Raw genomic sequence first — 15,385 nt, 5'->3', positions numbered from 1 at the left:
GTTTAAGCCAGCGCTACCCCTGCCAGCCCCTTTGACACGTCTGCCTCAGTTGCTTTCCGCCTACGCCTTTGGGATCACGTGTGTTTACCTTTGGCCATTTTTAGAAACATTATTCGCACAAAGAATTTTTCTACAGCAGCGTTTTTCTGGCATAGCCTTGTCAACCATTATTGCCAGGAGCTGGGATCGTGGCGAATACACCGTTTGAGTCGACAGCAGCAGCATTTTACTTGAAAAACAAACTCCACCTTGATTGATGTCCACCCGCACCGCCGACGAGAAGACCGAAGTGCAACCGCGTAAGCACCAGGTGCTGACGCTCAAAGTGGTGATCCTGCTCTGTCTCGGGGCGTTTTTGCTTGGGGGGTTTCTGGTGGTGTGTTTAAACACCAGGAACGTCAACATCAAGCTTCCCAAGTTGGGGGGTTGCCACGAACACAAGCTCGCCCCGGAAAGACTGTATTTCTACGACGACTACTTTGAGACCACCTACGCCGAGTATGCCACCGAGTTGTTGAAAAGAGACGATAACACCGACAAGACGGACGACAAAACTACCGATAAAAAGGACGATAAGACCACCGATAAAAAGGACGATAAGACCACCGACAAGAAGGATGACAAGACTACCGATAAAAAGGACGACAAAACCACGGATAAAAAGGACGACAAAACCACGGATAAAAAGGACGACAAAACTACCGATAAAAAGGATGACAAAACTACCGACAAGCCCACGGCTACCGACGAGAAAAAGGACGACAACACCGACAAGACCGACGCCACCGATTCGCCGAAAGGGGTGGTGACCAAGACCCGGCTGAAAGTCCAGATTACCGTCGTCAAGTCCAACCTGAGACCGTCCGACATGCCCAGCGAGTCTGAATCGTCATCGAAGGGCCCCACAAAGCCCTTGGACCAAGCCGGGGTGCAGTTTGCCTTGGCGCTTGCGGGGATCGTCATGCTCAACATGCTTGCGATTTGCATCCACCATGTGTACCATGTGGCCTCCGACACCAGTAAAAGTTACCGCAACGTCGAGCAAGACATCTCCCCCTTTTAATGATCAGGTTAATTTGACTTTGGGTTCCATTTTGGTTAAGGTTTTACAAGTAATTTCATTTCTCAATAGATCATCTTTGCAATTTGTCTTTACCCATCCTCGGGTGAAAATCGTATACGACGTAACTACACCCGTGCATATGCATCGAATACATTTAGACCAGCAGCTCATAGTAGCTGAAGGCGAGGGTTTTGTATTTGGCAAAAGCTGTTAATTGGAGATGGTCTCACGTTCTTTACTTATAATTCGTGGTCTGGTTTATGTAGATTGATGAACGAAGGCATTTAACTTCCGAACTTGATGAAGCTCGAATCCAGTTCGAGGTAATGTCGATATAGTAACAAACAATTCGTTAAATACTACCTTTATTGATCATCACCTGGGATAGCTACGGTGATTAGATGTGGCGCAATATCTTTGTCGTGCAATTTGCGATTGGACGATACGAGATGCCAAATTCCGAGAAAATGTCCATAATTCCACCAACAGAACTATCGTGTACTCACGTTAGTACTACTCTTGTTCTCTCTGGCCTTCTAATATACACCAAATTTCATTCAGTAACTTCACATTTTACGATAATTCGATCAACCTTAATGGTTACCGAACCCTAGTAGTTAACCTCTATTTTGGAAGACCTTGATGGTTATATTGACAGGAATATATATAGTGGGTAGCTCACGTCCAACTAGTTTTCATCAACCCTCTGAGAAGAACATGTTCCCTTGCCTAGCGGGTTAGCCCTCGAATTGAGTTGCTTTGTTTGGATGATTCCGATTTCAAAGACATCATTGGGGAAGTGACCCAAAGGCAAACGCTAGGGACTAACTAGGGGCCATTTCAATCAGAGGGTGCTGACGGAGGATGTGAGGGTGAGTTCTAGGTGGGAACTACATGGTCGAATTTCTGAAAAGTACGTTTATCTAGACCTGTCCAGATATACACACAACATGGGGGCTTTAGCACGGATGGATTACTTGTAGGTGTCCAACACGTATCTACCAACAATCTCACCCTTTTCCATCTTCTTGTAAATTTCAGGCAATTCCGACAACCCGGCGATGTGGATGGGGTAGTCGATGAGGCCACGGGCGAAGAAGTCGATGGCTTCGGCGGAGTCGGCTCTGTTACCGACGTACGAACCGACGATTTCCACCGACTTGACGACGGTGTCCAACACGTTGGCGGTGACCTTGGCGTTGGGGGGTAACCCGACGAGGACGACGGTACCCTTCTTGCGGACGTAGTCCAACGATTGTTGCATGGCTTGTTCGGAAACCGACACGTTGATCACACCGTGGGGGCCACCACCGGTGATGTCCTTGACGGCCGCAGAGACGTCCTTGGTCTTGGTGAAGTCGACAAAGGCTTCGGCGCCGAGCTTGCGGGCGGCTTGTTCCTTTTCGGCACCCCCGTCGATACCGACGACCCGGAGACCCATGGCCTTGGCGTATTGCACGGCAAGCGAACCGAGACCACCACCGGCACCGGAAATGGCGACCCATTGGCCGGGCTTCAAGCCGGCGGTCTTAAGCGCCTTGTACACGGTGATACCGGCACACAAGATGGGGGCGACCTTGAACAAGTCGACGTCCTTAGGGATTCTCGCCGCTTGCACGGCGTCAGCGGTGGCGTATTGCTGGAACGAACCGTCGTGGGTGTAACCAGACAAGTCGGCGTGGTCACAGTTGGACTCGTTACCGTTTTCACAGTATTCACACGAGAGACACAGCCCGTTCAACCACTTGATCCCGGCGTAGTCGCCGATCTCCCACCCCTTGACGTTTTCACCCATGGCAACAACGACACCAGCCCCTTCGTGACCACCGACAAGCGACCCGGTGGTGGCAATCTTGGTGTCGATGGGCCAGTCACCCAACCACGCGTGCAAGTCAGTGTGGCACACCCCCGAGGCCTTGACGTTGATCAACAATTCGTTAGGCTTGGGCTTAGGCACGGGGATGTCCTTGTATTCCAAAGGGCCGCCGTGTTCGGTGAAGATGATCGCCTTTTGGGTCTTAGGGATCTCGGGGGCGGTGGCCAACATTCTGTAGCGCAGAGCCAAGGGACGGTAGGTCAGAGTGGCGACTCTGGCGCGAGCCATGTTTCTGATGGAGTTGGAAAGCATTGTAGAAAAGAGGGATGGATTGCTTGTGGCGATCACCGTGGCATTGAGTCGCTTTTATAGTTTTTTTTTCCTTTTACTGCTGGGGTAAGAAGTGTTTCGACATCGCGACCCGAGATGTGTGGGGTAAATGCTAATCGCCGACACTCCACCACGAGCCAGGGGCCAAGAATTCGCAAGAGGCAGTGAACCAGTAAATCAAATTTAAAAGTTTTCTGGGGTAGCCGGGCCATTGAGTCACCCTAGTAGTTTAGTTTACTCGCCATGTCTATCATCATTGCGTACTCTTTTTCTTTTCGATTGCTAGCGTTTCTCAAAGATAGAGTTAGCTCACGAAACAAGGCCGCGACCACACTATAATCGGTTTCATGCAGGAGAATGTGGGACATACAGAGCGATCACGACCGCCCTGCGAAAGTAGCGCCATTTGCTCGCAGGCCAACGGCGCACAAACTGTCACCACACTCATGCAGACACTGATCGGGTGATTTCTATTAAGTGATACTGTTCGGGATATTGTCCACCAATCGCTTACCCAACCTTGTTTAGCCAGAGTGATATGCTTAGATGTATGTGTTATCTCGAGCACAGGCATTTCTATGCATATTGCTTAATGCCCTCGGTGTTTGGCACCCCACCAGGCCTATTGCCAACACCGTAAGCTCCGGGGAGTGCGTGAACATTAGAGTATGGGTCATTGTACCAGAACAATAACAATCACGATGGAATTTAAGGGGCACCGCGGGGGTTCCCTCACTGTACCATTCATTAAACAAAGATTTACATAGATCCGATCGTTGTTAGTATTGGTGCTATTCGTGAAAAGGCTTCAAATGCTGGGGGACCCGCCTTAGTGGGAGGCATAGGTACGAATGCGATGCTCCATTGTCTCGGGTGCACATACTGCTACCCAGAGCGGGGAGTTCGGGGATAGTTTATAACGTCTACTACCGAGATGTCGCCGCTCCGGAATTGCGGATGTCACACAGCCCAGCATAAACTCCGAACGAAGGTGGCGCATACAGATCATTGGTCCACTAATCACCTATCCGTCGAGGGGTTAGGGAGGGGACACTTGTGCCACTTTGCTTACATCCGAGCAGCGACATCTACTTACCCTTACCCCAGCTTCTCGGATTTGCCCGCATATCCGCACTCTGGTGAATCTCTCACCGCTGCTCCAACCAACCATAAAATTAGAATTCTAAATAGATAAGAAGTGGCATTTTTACGTTGTTACTCAAAATTTGACTATCACCTGATGGTACGGACAGTAATACTTAAAAATGTACGACTGAATTTACCTTCTTCTAACAAGGCGAGGCCAGGGCGTGTAAAGCAGTGCGCTCGGCGTTAACATCGCACTAAATTCCATTTGTCACGTTGCAAAGCTAGGGTCTAGGTGCCGCGCACACGGGGCAAGTGACCACGTAGAATTAAACTTTGGCGAACAAAGAGAGATCGGTACGTGACTCGTTTTTCCAAATATTTCCTCTTTTGTACTATATTTTGGATACAGAGCAATCCCTCTCGCCAAAAAGGTGACTCCATTGTGCGGGTCTTCAGTATTTGTACTCCCTCTTGATTACATCAAAAAAAAAAAAAAACACCAGTTATTAAGCGAATTATGCCCTGATGTTTGGTTTGGATGTCTAATCGAGTTAATTTTGTGTTTGTTGATAAACATTATCCAATAGTATTGACAATCTGCCATTGCGTAAGATTTAAATAAGTCTACTCCGTTTGAGAACGAGAAGCTTATTCGCAGAGACCATCGAATCTTGAGTCAACACCTAAACTCATTTGAGAAATCTTAATATGCAGTCATATATTGTGAGTTGTGATGTAAATAAAGCATGTTTACTTTTTATCACACAAGTCCGGTTGGGCACGTGGACACAGTTCTTATCTCTTTCATCATTCATATTAATTATCAGCGGATACTATATCTATAACCTCATATTTATACAAGTAGGAAGAAATCTCGAAGAATGTTAAATGGAGGGGGTGAAAACCTTGTGAAGGCTTCGCATCAATTGGGTAACGAAACTAACAGAATACTATTATGAGGGGAGGCTTTGTGTGAGTGGCCACGAACTCAGTACTGGAAGTTGAACAAGTTGCTCATCTCGTCGAGACCACTGGCTTCGCCCATCCCCAGCTGGAGGTTCATGTTGAGGAACTGTTGGTCAACAAAGTTCGGCATAGACAGCCCTGCGGGGGTTTGCGACTGGATCGCCTCACCGCCAGTTCCACCAAGGTACACATTGCTGCCAATGACGTTGGCATCGCCTTGGTCTTCCATAGCCGCTGGCAGATGGTCGGCAGTCAGCGGCATCAGCACCCGAATATCGGGGAACAATTGTGTGGGCTCGAAATTCTCGAAGAAGTTGGGGTTGCTCGGCACCGTCTCTGTCACCAACGAAATGTCGGGGAACAGGTGCGTCAGCAGCGTCGGCAGCTTGCGTTGCGGGCCGCTGGGATCCAGTTCCAGCCCGCCCACTTGTGGTTTGATTTGTTGTACCAACGAGGCAAAGTCTTCATCGGGCTTGGGCTCGTCGTACACCAGTGTGCGGTACGGGTTTTGGTGGGCAGGATCAGGAGTCATCAGCGTCGGCAGCACCAGTTGAGGGCCAAGTTGGGGCCCATTGTCTTCTTCCTCGTAATTGCCACCTTTACGTTCAGCCAGGATCTCGGCGCTCACGTTGTGGTCAATAAGCTTCTTCCGCTTAAATTTATCATCCGCATACTTGTCGAACAAGTTCATAAGCACCCGGGCGATCGGCCAGTACTTGGCCAACTCACGGAGCACTGCTCGCAGAACGTAAAGCAGGTCCAGCGCCGTCAGCGCGATCACTTGGTTGGTCAGGTCGACGTGGTAGATGAGCATCATCAACGCCGAAAACGCAATATATATATACATCACCGGCACGTACCGGATCTGGTCCAGGTCAAGCAAGATTTTCAGCACGATCAGAATCATCCGCGCCGCCTGGAACAGAATCCCCCACAGAGGATACTTGTAGTTATTCGGGTTCGACAGCAGCATCTGCGCCATGCGGACAAGGTTCAGCCGGTGGATCAAAAACAACCGGTTGTAGTATTGAGCGTTGAGCAAACAGCACCAGAACAGCTGCGACTCCGGGTCATTCAAATTGAATACAAGCTGTTTCGGCAAGTTGGTGAACCAAATCCCCATCAACATATCGCAATGTTGGATGATGCTGAACTTATTTTTGCGTTTAAGTTGGGCCAGCTTCACCAGGTATTGGTGTTTGATGATGATCCCGGTAATCTCGGCAAGCTTCACCAAGTGGATAAAGTAAAGTGCTTGCGTCTCATTCACCGGGTACGGCAGCGTGTAGTCATCTTCATCTTCGTTAAAGTCTTCAAGGGTGAGCATGGGAACATCACAATCATTCAAGTCGATCACCAGTGGTCGGCCAAAAGCGATGGCAACGTTGCGGTCTTTTTCAAAAAGGCACCACCAGATGCGTCGCCAGATCTTCTTCTCCGAGGCGGTCAACCGGTCGTTATTGGACACATCGCGGTGGAAGCCAAACCCTTGAGCTAAGCCGACGGCGACTCTCGTCCAGTAGTATGAGTTCTTGGTGACGTCTTCGGGGCCTTCCCAGTACAGACCAATGAGAATAAGCGTCTGCACAATCAGCACCGGGTCCGACTCGTAACTGGTCTCGTATAACGCCTTCGCCCGCCGGAAAAGCGTAAGCAGCACTAAGTCGTTCAGCCCCTTAGAGTCCAACACCGCCGGGTTCTTCAGCACCCGGCACCCAAGCAAAAGCACCGCTTGCATAAGCATAAGCAGTGGCAGGTCATCGGGGTCGTTAAACCGCCGCATAAAGTCGGTACGATTAATCACCGGCATAAGCGGATGGACGTGTTCAAAGTACAGGTTGATCAAGTCGGCAGCGAGTTCCCGCAGCGGCAAGAGGAATGCCCCACGCAATTTGAGGATCTCGAGCTCGACCGAGTCCAAATTAGTCGCCAGGCCCACCGACTTTAAGAGGACGTCGTCGGTTAAAGTAACGTGGTTTTCGCCTGGCTGGCGTGCCACCAGCCCGACACTGGTGGCGCCCAAGAAGGTGAGGGCGGTCTTGCCCCGGTAGCTGTTGCTGCTGTAATGGGGCTCTTCGTCGTCGTCGTCCTCGCGCTTGCGCTTGCCGTGGGTGACTTCGTGGTGGTAGTCCAGCAGAAGCAGGGGCGGCACCAGCACCTGGGAGATGTTGAGGATTGCGTCGTTGTTCACCGCCAGATGGTCCAAGAGGGGCAGGCTGTACTTGTGTGACGGCAGCGGCACCAGCGGCGTCGCCGGCGCCGGGGTGGTCGTGCGCTCGACCTCCTTGCGCTTGGAGTGGCCCCGGCGCTTGGCTTCAGGGAGGACACACTCACAGCCAAAAGTGATACAATTGGTACACGGAATGTGCATTTCGGCGTCACAACGAACCTTACGGGACCGGCACACCGCGCACGCCCGCAGCCCGCGCGGCCGCTTGTACTTGATGGTGAACGCCTTGGCTCTCTTGGGCGCGTCGCCGTCCTCAGTCTTCACGCCAGCGGCCATGGTGTCTGTCGGGGGGGTTATCTTGGGGAGGGCCGTTGTAGACGTGGACGTGCGACTCGACCTTAAAGTGGGGTTTTTTCCCTCTGGGTGCGACTCCGCGGTAACCTTGTGCACGCGCACGCACCCAGCGGGAGAGAGGGGGGCGCCACTGTGTGAGTCTAATTCCCATTTCTGCGTCTCGACCACGTCAGCACGATGACGACGGGCACCTGTCAACGGCGGGTGGCGTGGCCACACCACAACAATAGGTGGGGATAGGGCCGTTTAGAGTTTGGGCGGTAACCGTTTACCCGATGGAGGCATATATCTGGTCTCACATACCTGGGGAAACAACAATAGCCCGGGATTGGTTACGTTCCACTGAGCGCATAAAACCGACAACCCCAGCGTGTCGGTCGACATCGATCCCATATCGCGACAATAGGGGCTAAAATTAATAAAGGAAATAACAGACAGAGAGGGACCGCTGGTTAAGAGCGACAATACGACAAACCAGGCAAGGAAGAAGGATATATCGGGTGGTGGCGAAGGTCATGTGACATTCATTTTCTCATAGTTTTTGGTTTTTCTTTATTTAATTTAGTGAAGAATTAGGCAGTGGAAAGGAGGTGGGGCAGAAACAACAGAGCTATTGTTTATACTTGATATATCGGCCTTGGCAATAGGTGGGGCCTAGCGCTTCGCAAACTGGTTTGAAAAAAAACTATGTGCAGGTAGAAACCCCCCTGGGGTGGTGAACGCGACGCTTTGGGAGTCAGACGTGTGACTCACCCACAACATAGGCATTTGTCACCAACTCTGGTAATCTAATGACAATTATGCTATTGTGGAGGAAAACTCTTGCTTGTCGATAACCCTTGCCACATCTGCGGGTGTCATCGATGGCGGCCTAGCATAATATTTGCGGACCCACATTCCGATCAACCCAGGATCCAGTCCTGGAGTGGCAAAACGCCACAAAAATAGCCGTTACACCGTTGCTGCCCCAAACGTATATCTATATCGTATTGGACCACCTACCAAAACTGGCAATGCTATCGCAATCCTCGAATGTTTAGCCTTTCACCCGGAGGGTAACGGCAACTAAGAGCGAGCACTTATTTTCTCTCGCATAGTTTTGTGCCTCAAATGAGGCGATGGTCGAACCCGACGCTAGACTGCGGTTGTCAGCTAGTGTTTTCGAAGTTGTTTATAAGCACTATTGTTGTCATTATTCCCTCGTCACCCAAAGGGTAACTACATACGACATGCAGCCAACCTACGCATCGCTACTAACTGAAAGCTAACGCTGATAACAATTCCCCAAATTCACAAGAAAGCAAGTTGTTCAGACGTGGGTTTGGTAAAGATGGCCAACCAAAACAGCCAGCAATTTTTTTGCAGCAGCGAGGACAAATCGAGAGGCCACCACCGGGGCTCATCCTGAGTGGTTTTCCTGCTTAGGTTTTCGCATCGCCCATAACCCCTGCGATGCCCCCTCAAAAATGCGATGACCCTGCAGAACAATTGCAGGGGTGCCCGCGACTAGATGCCGACTTCTTTTATCCGTCGAAGTCACGCTTTGTCGGCGACCACGGCTCCATGTCGGCCAAAATCCCAACGGACCCTGTTGACGTCATACGACGGAAACACGAGTCTTACTGGCCTTTATTGCATTTTGGCGGTTAAGAGAACTTCGGAACTTTTGTCGCTAAGCTTAAAGATAAATTTTCGTTTAATTAAGTTTAAAGGAGCGTATCCATTGTGAAAATATGCCCCAAAACCCCACCCGTGGTCAAGTGGCGCTGAGGACAATGCTGTCAATGAGATGATATTTTACTGAACCCAGGATGAATTCTGGGAGGGATTGTCACTGTCTATGGTTTGTCCCCCTCGCGAGACTTGTGTCCCAGAGGAGACGGATACAGGGGGAATTGAGGCAGCAGCACCACTCTCAGGTCCAGTGGGGTGAGGTAGGGCGTTGGTTGAGGCGGCGTCGATTGCACCACTTGTCCGTAATAATACGGATGAGGTGGGAAATACGCCACCGGAGGCGGCATCGCGTAGCTTTGGGTCAGCAGCAGTTGTTGCGGCGGCGGCATCGAATAGCTCTGGGCCAGCAGCTGCTGGGTAGCCCCGTACTGCTGTGGTTGTGCTTGAAACGGTTGCTGCAATTGAGTCTGCGCCTGAGGCGGCGGCAGTACTTTCCCCTGGGGCATGGACGGATTGCTTGTAGCATACTGCTGCTGCTGGTGTTGATGCTGATGCTGCTGAGTAGCATATGGTTGGGAACCATAAGATTGTTGAGAGTATCCTGGCAGTTGCATGTTCAGAGGCAGTCCGTAAGAGTGCATTTGTTGCGGGGTAATTTTTACCTGGCCGTAGTGATGGCTTTGATACGGCAGCGGTTGTTGCAGCAGCAGTGCCTGTTGGCCCATGGGGCTTAATCGCGGCATCGACGCCATCGCCGACATTGACGAAGCTTGAGTCGGGATAGTTGGAGCTGCGTAGGGGTAGTACTGTGGCATCAGCGTGTAAGGGTTACTGTAGTAGCCTCCTTGACCTGGTGGCCACTGCATTGGCGGCGTCGGCGGTGTGGGCGCAATCATTCTTTGCTTCTTTTTACGACTTTTTGGCTCGACAAACTTACAAGTGGACCCCAGTGGCGCACAGTTCAGACACGGGATCCGCTCCTGGGCGTCGCACCTGATCTTTCGTATCCGACATGAGATGCACGCGCGAGTGCTCCGCAGCTTTTTGACCTTTTGCGGCTTGTCCCCCATCTGTGGTGTGGTGGGCGGTGGGGCAATCAAGTCGAGCATCCCTCAAGGGAAGGTGAAGTTGGGGGAAATGGGGAAATAGGGTGGTGAAAAGGGTTTCGGAAGCGATGGAAAAGATCACCAACAAGCAACCGGGGTATGTAGTTGAAAACTGGGGAGGTGGGAAGGAGGGAAGGGCAGCCACAAGGTCTCAGCGACAACGGCGGAAGCGAAGGCTCGAGGGTACGGGGGGAGGGGAGGAGGAGGTCAACCAACGACAGCCGCGGCAACGGGGAGCTTTGCAACTTAAAAGGTTCTTTTCGTCAAAGGGGCGTTAACGGCGGCACATCTGGTGCTTATAAATGCCACCGCCGATCATGGTGACCTCCCCTGTCGCCCTGCCTTCGGTTGCGCGTGATAATATCTTCCGCCCGCCAGATAATATCTGCCTGACGCCGACGCACACCCCAATTTATTTTGCGCTGGCGAGGCGGCGAGTTACTCCGGTGCCGAGTCGCCCAGGCTAACGGGGCTTTCCCGAGGGGGAGGGCCCCGGGCCCCCCACCCAGGCCGAGAAGCACCTGCTCCAGCGCCCCAGCCGATGCCGCCAGCAGCGTGTCCGTGACCCCCACAACCTTTATACGGTGCGGAGTGAGGTAAACCAAACAGGTCATACGAGGTACCACGGTTTATGTCTGAACGTCCCACTAGACGTTCGTAGCGACCGTTGGTTCCTGGCTAATTCAGGCCACCTGTGGCATCGAGTATTTGGAGGTTATAGGTTATAGCCGCAGGTGCCAGCGCAGGTACTGACTATGGGCTGGATGCCGCCCCATCGGGGACACATACGACCCTAAGCGCAGCCGCCTCGGGCCTGCGGGTAACCCGTATTTAGGCCAGCGGGTCATTTACGTCAGCCGATAGCGTCACTCATTAGACGATTATCATAACACCACCCACCCAGCTGCCAGAAGCTTATTATCAGTCATGGGGCTTCGCCAGCAGAATCAGAGAAAACGAGATACCTGTGAAGATAACCCTAGCTCTGGTGTCGCTCTGGTGTAGCCTATCGCCCCGAGTCTGACACGGTCGTCTATTTCCGAGGCTTCGTCTATTCGTTTAGTAAGGGAATTGACGTAGGTGTCGTCCTCGGTAACCACAGCAGAAGGGCACTTTGTGAAGACAACCACCTTCCGAATCTCCGATGGACCATCGTGCCTGATTTTCTCGGGCCTTACTCTACCTAATCTGCCAAAATGGATTACTGTGGAGGTGCTGGTTAGAAGCGCAAACGGAGCAATCGTTGACGGTTAAGGTTGGTGCATTGGAAACTGCCGCGGGTAAATTATTTCTGTTGACGACCAGGCTCGATGGTGCCTGTCATTGTCACAGACGACTATGGTGGCTCGCGGCTGGTTTTGGCTACGACCATGACGGGTTAGGGATCGCCTCGTCTTCGTCTTCTCTTCCCAATCCTCTCTCTCACAAGATGTAAAACTTTTCGTGGTTGTACCAGATTGGCCCATAAAGTGGGGTCATGCTTCGACTCCAAATTAAGTCGATGTCGGCCCCGGTTTGGCCGAACTAGGTTTGAGAGAAAGGAAAACCCTTGAAGCTAGGTACTATCTGCCTTGATACTGGCCGGCATGATAGATATGGAACCCTGCTAACGATCTGTACCGGTGAACCTAAGTTGATTTTGTTTCGTAGTAGACATTATCGCTGTCATCGAACTGATCGGTTAGTTTCGATTTAGCTACATCGTGTAGCTTAGGCAAAGAAGATTTACTAATTGCTGCCCAGGGGGTCGGCTCGGCGGTTATCGATGACTAAATGAGAGTACTGGACAACTTGATGACAAAAAGTACTGAAGAAACACACACTACAAGAACTATGACCAGAATTACTTCAATCTGATGTAAGGTTTCCGTTTACATTCTGCAAACAAGAGTTGGCTCAACTTAGGTTTGAAAAATCACCACCACGTGTCTTCGATATGGCGATCAATCAAGCCAAAGAACAAAGAGGATGACAGCCAATGCTGTTTGTTGGATACATCCATCGACAATCGATGTTTTCTCGTAGTCAGAGATAGATTCGTCATTCCAACAATGACCCAAGTAACTCACAGTATGACCGACCCATTGACCATTCATTCAGCTTCATAACCTGCCTTTCAGTACCGTTAACACTTTCATCAACACCGAAAAATCTCATCTGTCTTGACACACGTCATTCATTATTCGTTTAGGGACCAATTCACGCGTTGTCATCCATCACTCTATCAACCATCTCGCGATCACTGGATATCGCGCGATTGCTATGGGCCACCTCAACGATGCCCTCACTCTAGCCGCGTCAGTGACGTGTGCCTACCTTGCCTATGCCCTCTATTGGGACAAAAAGCCCCAACTAGCGAAGCTTCCCCCTCCTGCTGCTGACGTCGCCGACCTTATCGGCAACACCGAGGTGGTGGAAATCAAGTCACTTTCCCGCTACACCAAGTGTCGGATATACGCCAAACTTGAACTCAATAACCCTGGTGGCAGTGCTAAAGATAGAGTGGCGCTTGCTATTATCAGAGCTCACGAACAAACGGGTCAATTAGCTCCTAATCGTGGCGATGTCATCTTCGAAGGTACCCTGGGGTCTACCGGAATTTCCATCGCCATGCTTGCTAATGCTTTAGGATACAAAGCTCACATTTGCTTGCCCAATGATACTCTGCCCCAGAAGATCGCTTTACTCGAAAGTTATGGCGCTGAAGTGGAACCGGTGCCGCCAGCACTGATTGTTGACCCTAACCAGTATACTAATGCTGCTGCCGCTGCTGCCAAAGCAATTAATAACAATCCCGATGATCCTCGGCGGGCAATCTTTGCCGACCAGTTTGAATCCGATTATAACTGGCGGGTCCATTATGCCACTACCGGCCCGGAAATCGCATTACAGGTGCCGCTGGTGGACGTATTTGTGCTGGGACTGGGTACCGGGGGTACTATTGCTGGTGTAGGACGCTACCTTAAGCACCACCATAACCCTCGTACCACTGTAGTCCTCGCTGACCCTCAAGGTTCAGGTCTTGCCAATCGCGTCAATTATGGCGTCATGTACGACACTGTCGAACGCGAAGGCACTCGTCGCCGTCACCAAGTGGACACTGTGGTGGAAGGCATTGGTTTGAACCGGCTCACCCACAACTTTAGCCTTGCCGAACCGATCATTGACGACGCGGTGCGGGTTAAAGACGAAGCGGCAGTGGCGATGGCGAAGTGGTTATGCACTAACGATGGCTTCTTTTGGGGTCTGCTGAGTTGCGTCAACGCCGTCGCCGCCGTGGAAACCGCGTTGCGTTTGGGACCGGGCCACACCATCGTCACCATCGCCTGCGACCTGGGGTCTCGCCACTTGTCGAAGTTCTATCGCGATGCCGCCAAGGCCAACCCCACTCTGGTTGCCGACATCCTCGACCTCAACAAATAACCGCATACCCAGCCGTATACGATCGTCATCATCATACCTACATATACAATCATTACATATACATAAAGTTATAGTCCCGAAATGATCGTAACCAGTCGTAAATGGAAATTGAGAAAGTGTTGTCAGGCGGTGGCCAGGGGGTGATGCTCCCCAGAGACGGTGTCCCATTACCCAATTTGGTTGTCGTCCGCCTCTTTGACGATCCCGCCTCAGGAACGGCGTCTGAGACACCCCCGCCTCGAATAGCTGTACCAAAGTGAATCCAGCCGTCGTTACTAGTGTTTTGGGGCTTTAATCCCTCGAACATGCTTTAGCGACGTTGGCTGGTGCCGTTTGCGGGGAGAATGGCGGCCACCCAAACTCTATTGTTCCTTGCTAGGAGTCGCCTGTACCTGCACTGAGGTCAGGGCCCAAGGCGGTGGGCGACATTGCTCGGTCCAGGCACGTCGCCACCAGTTGACGATGGACGTCGTTTGTGTCGTGATCGTCGCCCGTTTACCAGGGGCACCCCAGGGGTGTATATCAGTTGGTGATTTACTAGTCGCAAGTTGATAACTGGCAAGAAATAATATTCAAGAGTAGCTAGTATCCAGAAAAACAAAGCACGCGGGACGATGCGCGTGTTTTGCTACGCGAATAATTCGGGGAAGTTGATGTCAGCCGCCATCCATCATCGTAAACGTCATGTCAAATACAGTGTGCCTGAGGCGATGGGCACTTTTAGTCAGGCATGACAGTAGACATCCACTCCCATCACACCAGTCCATCGCACTTGGGCATGGGCTCTGTTTTAGTATTTCATACTTAGTCATAATAGCTCGCTACTCCTTCCTATTTATCGAAGGTAACCTAGCATCTCATCTAAGCCGCTAATTATCGGGAGGTCGCGGCACACCAATTAGCCGAAAACGAGCAGCAAAGCTCAATTGACAATGGGATATCAGCGTCGGACACCCCAAAAAAATTTTAATAGCTACCACGCAATGCATTTTCCTGCTAACAGTATCATCAGTGCTCAATTTGGAGAGTCGCCACCGAGCATTCCTTGATGAAATTCTTATTAATCCTCCACTAAATATTTCCAACTGGTAGATATAAAGAACCGGTCGGAGTTGGTCCCAATCCGGGTGACTACTTCATCTGTGATGATCGCGGGGGAGGGTCTCAAAGCGCAACAATGCCCTTTTTGCCGACGGTAATCCGTTGCCAATGCCTTACAATCTGCTCGTGGCTGAAAGCAGACTATGCAGAACCTAAATTCTACTCACCATACTAAATTTGGCGTATACGATATTGATTTAGGAAACTGCGTCACTGCAGTTATGGGCCCCTGCCTGACACTGCTAAAAAATAGAAAATTACAGCGCACCAGTGGAAAAATATTGTGCCGGCCC

General features: G+C 51.1%; 5 protein-coding genes across 5 annotated transcripts; 2 read left to right on the top strand and 3 right to left on the bottom strand. All coding sequences in view use genetic code 12, as the record gives it.

Moving 5' to 3' along the window:
- Positions 1–256: 256 nt before the first annotated feature.
- DIURU_001426 (uncharacterized protein) lies at positions 257–1,063 on the top strand (the record flags this gene model as incomplete). Its single annotated transcript, XM_034153968.1, has 1 exon — positions 257–1,063. One exon carries the CDS (start codon positions 257–259, stop codon positions 1,061–1,063), a length of 807 nt encoding a protein of 268 aa, XP_034013783.1.
- A 973-nt stretch (positions 1,064–2,036) lies between these two features.
- DIURU_001425 (zinc-dependent alcohol dehydrogenase) lies at positions 2,037–3,191 on the bottom strand (the record flags this gene model as incomplete). Its single annotated transcript, XM_034153967.1, has 1 exon — positions 2,037–3,191. One exon carries the CDS (start codon positions 3,189–3,191, stop codon positions 2,037–2,039), a length of 1,155 nt encoding a protein of 384 aa, XP_034013782.1.
- A 2,095-nt stretch (positions 3,192–5,286) lies between these two features.
- On the bottom strand, positions 5,287–7,770 carry CTF1 (Ctf1p; the record flags this gene model as incomplete). Its single annotated transcript, XM_034153966.1, has 1 exon — positions 5,287–7,770. The coding sequence occupies one exon, from the start codon at positions 7,768–7,770 to the stop codon at positions 5,287–5,289; it is 2,484 nt and encodes an 827-aa protein (XP_034013781.1).
- Positions 7,771–9,626: 1,856 nt separating this feature from the next.
- Positions 9,627–10,358, bottom strand: DIURU_001423 (uncharacterized protein; the record flags this gene model as incomplete). Its single annotated transcript, XM_034153965.1, has 1 exon — positions 9,627–10,358. The coding sequence occupies one exon, from the start codon at positions 10,356–10,358 to the stop codon at positions 9,627–9,629; it is 732 nt and encodes a 243-aa protein (XP_034013780.1).
- A 2,472-nt stretch (positions 10,359–12,830) lies between these two features.
- Positions 12,831–13,991, top strand: DIURU_001422 (putative cysteine synthase; the record flags this gene model as incomplete). The annotated part of the gene is made up of 1 exon (XM_034153964.1): positions 12,831–13,991. The coding sequence occupies one exon, from the start codon at positions 12,831–12,833 to the stop codon at positions 13,989–13,991; it is 1,161 nt and encodes a 386-aa protein (XP_034013779.1).
- Positions 13,992–15,385: the final 1,394 nt, after the last annotated feature.

This window comes from Diutina rugosa (genome assembly GCF_008704595.1).
Source record: "Diutina rugosa strain CBS 613 chromosome Unknown scaffold25_size169986, whole genome shotgun sequence".
NCBI lineage: Eukaryota > Fungi > Ascomycota > Pichiomycetes > Serinales > Debaryomycetaceae > Diutina > Diutina rugosa.
Note: the sequence above shows the minus strand (reverse complement) of the source record. Positions and strands in the feature narration are given on the sequence as shown.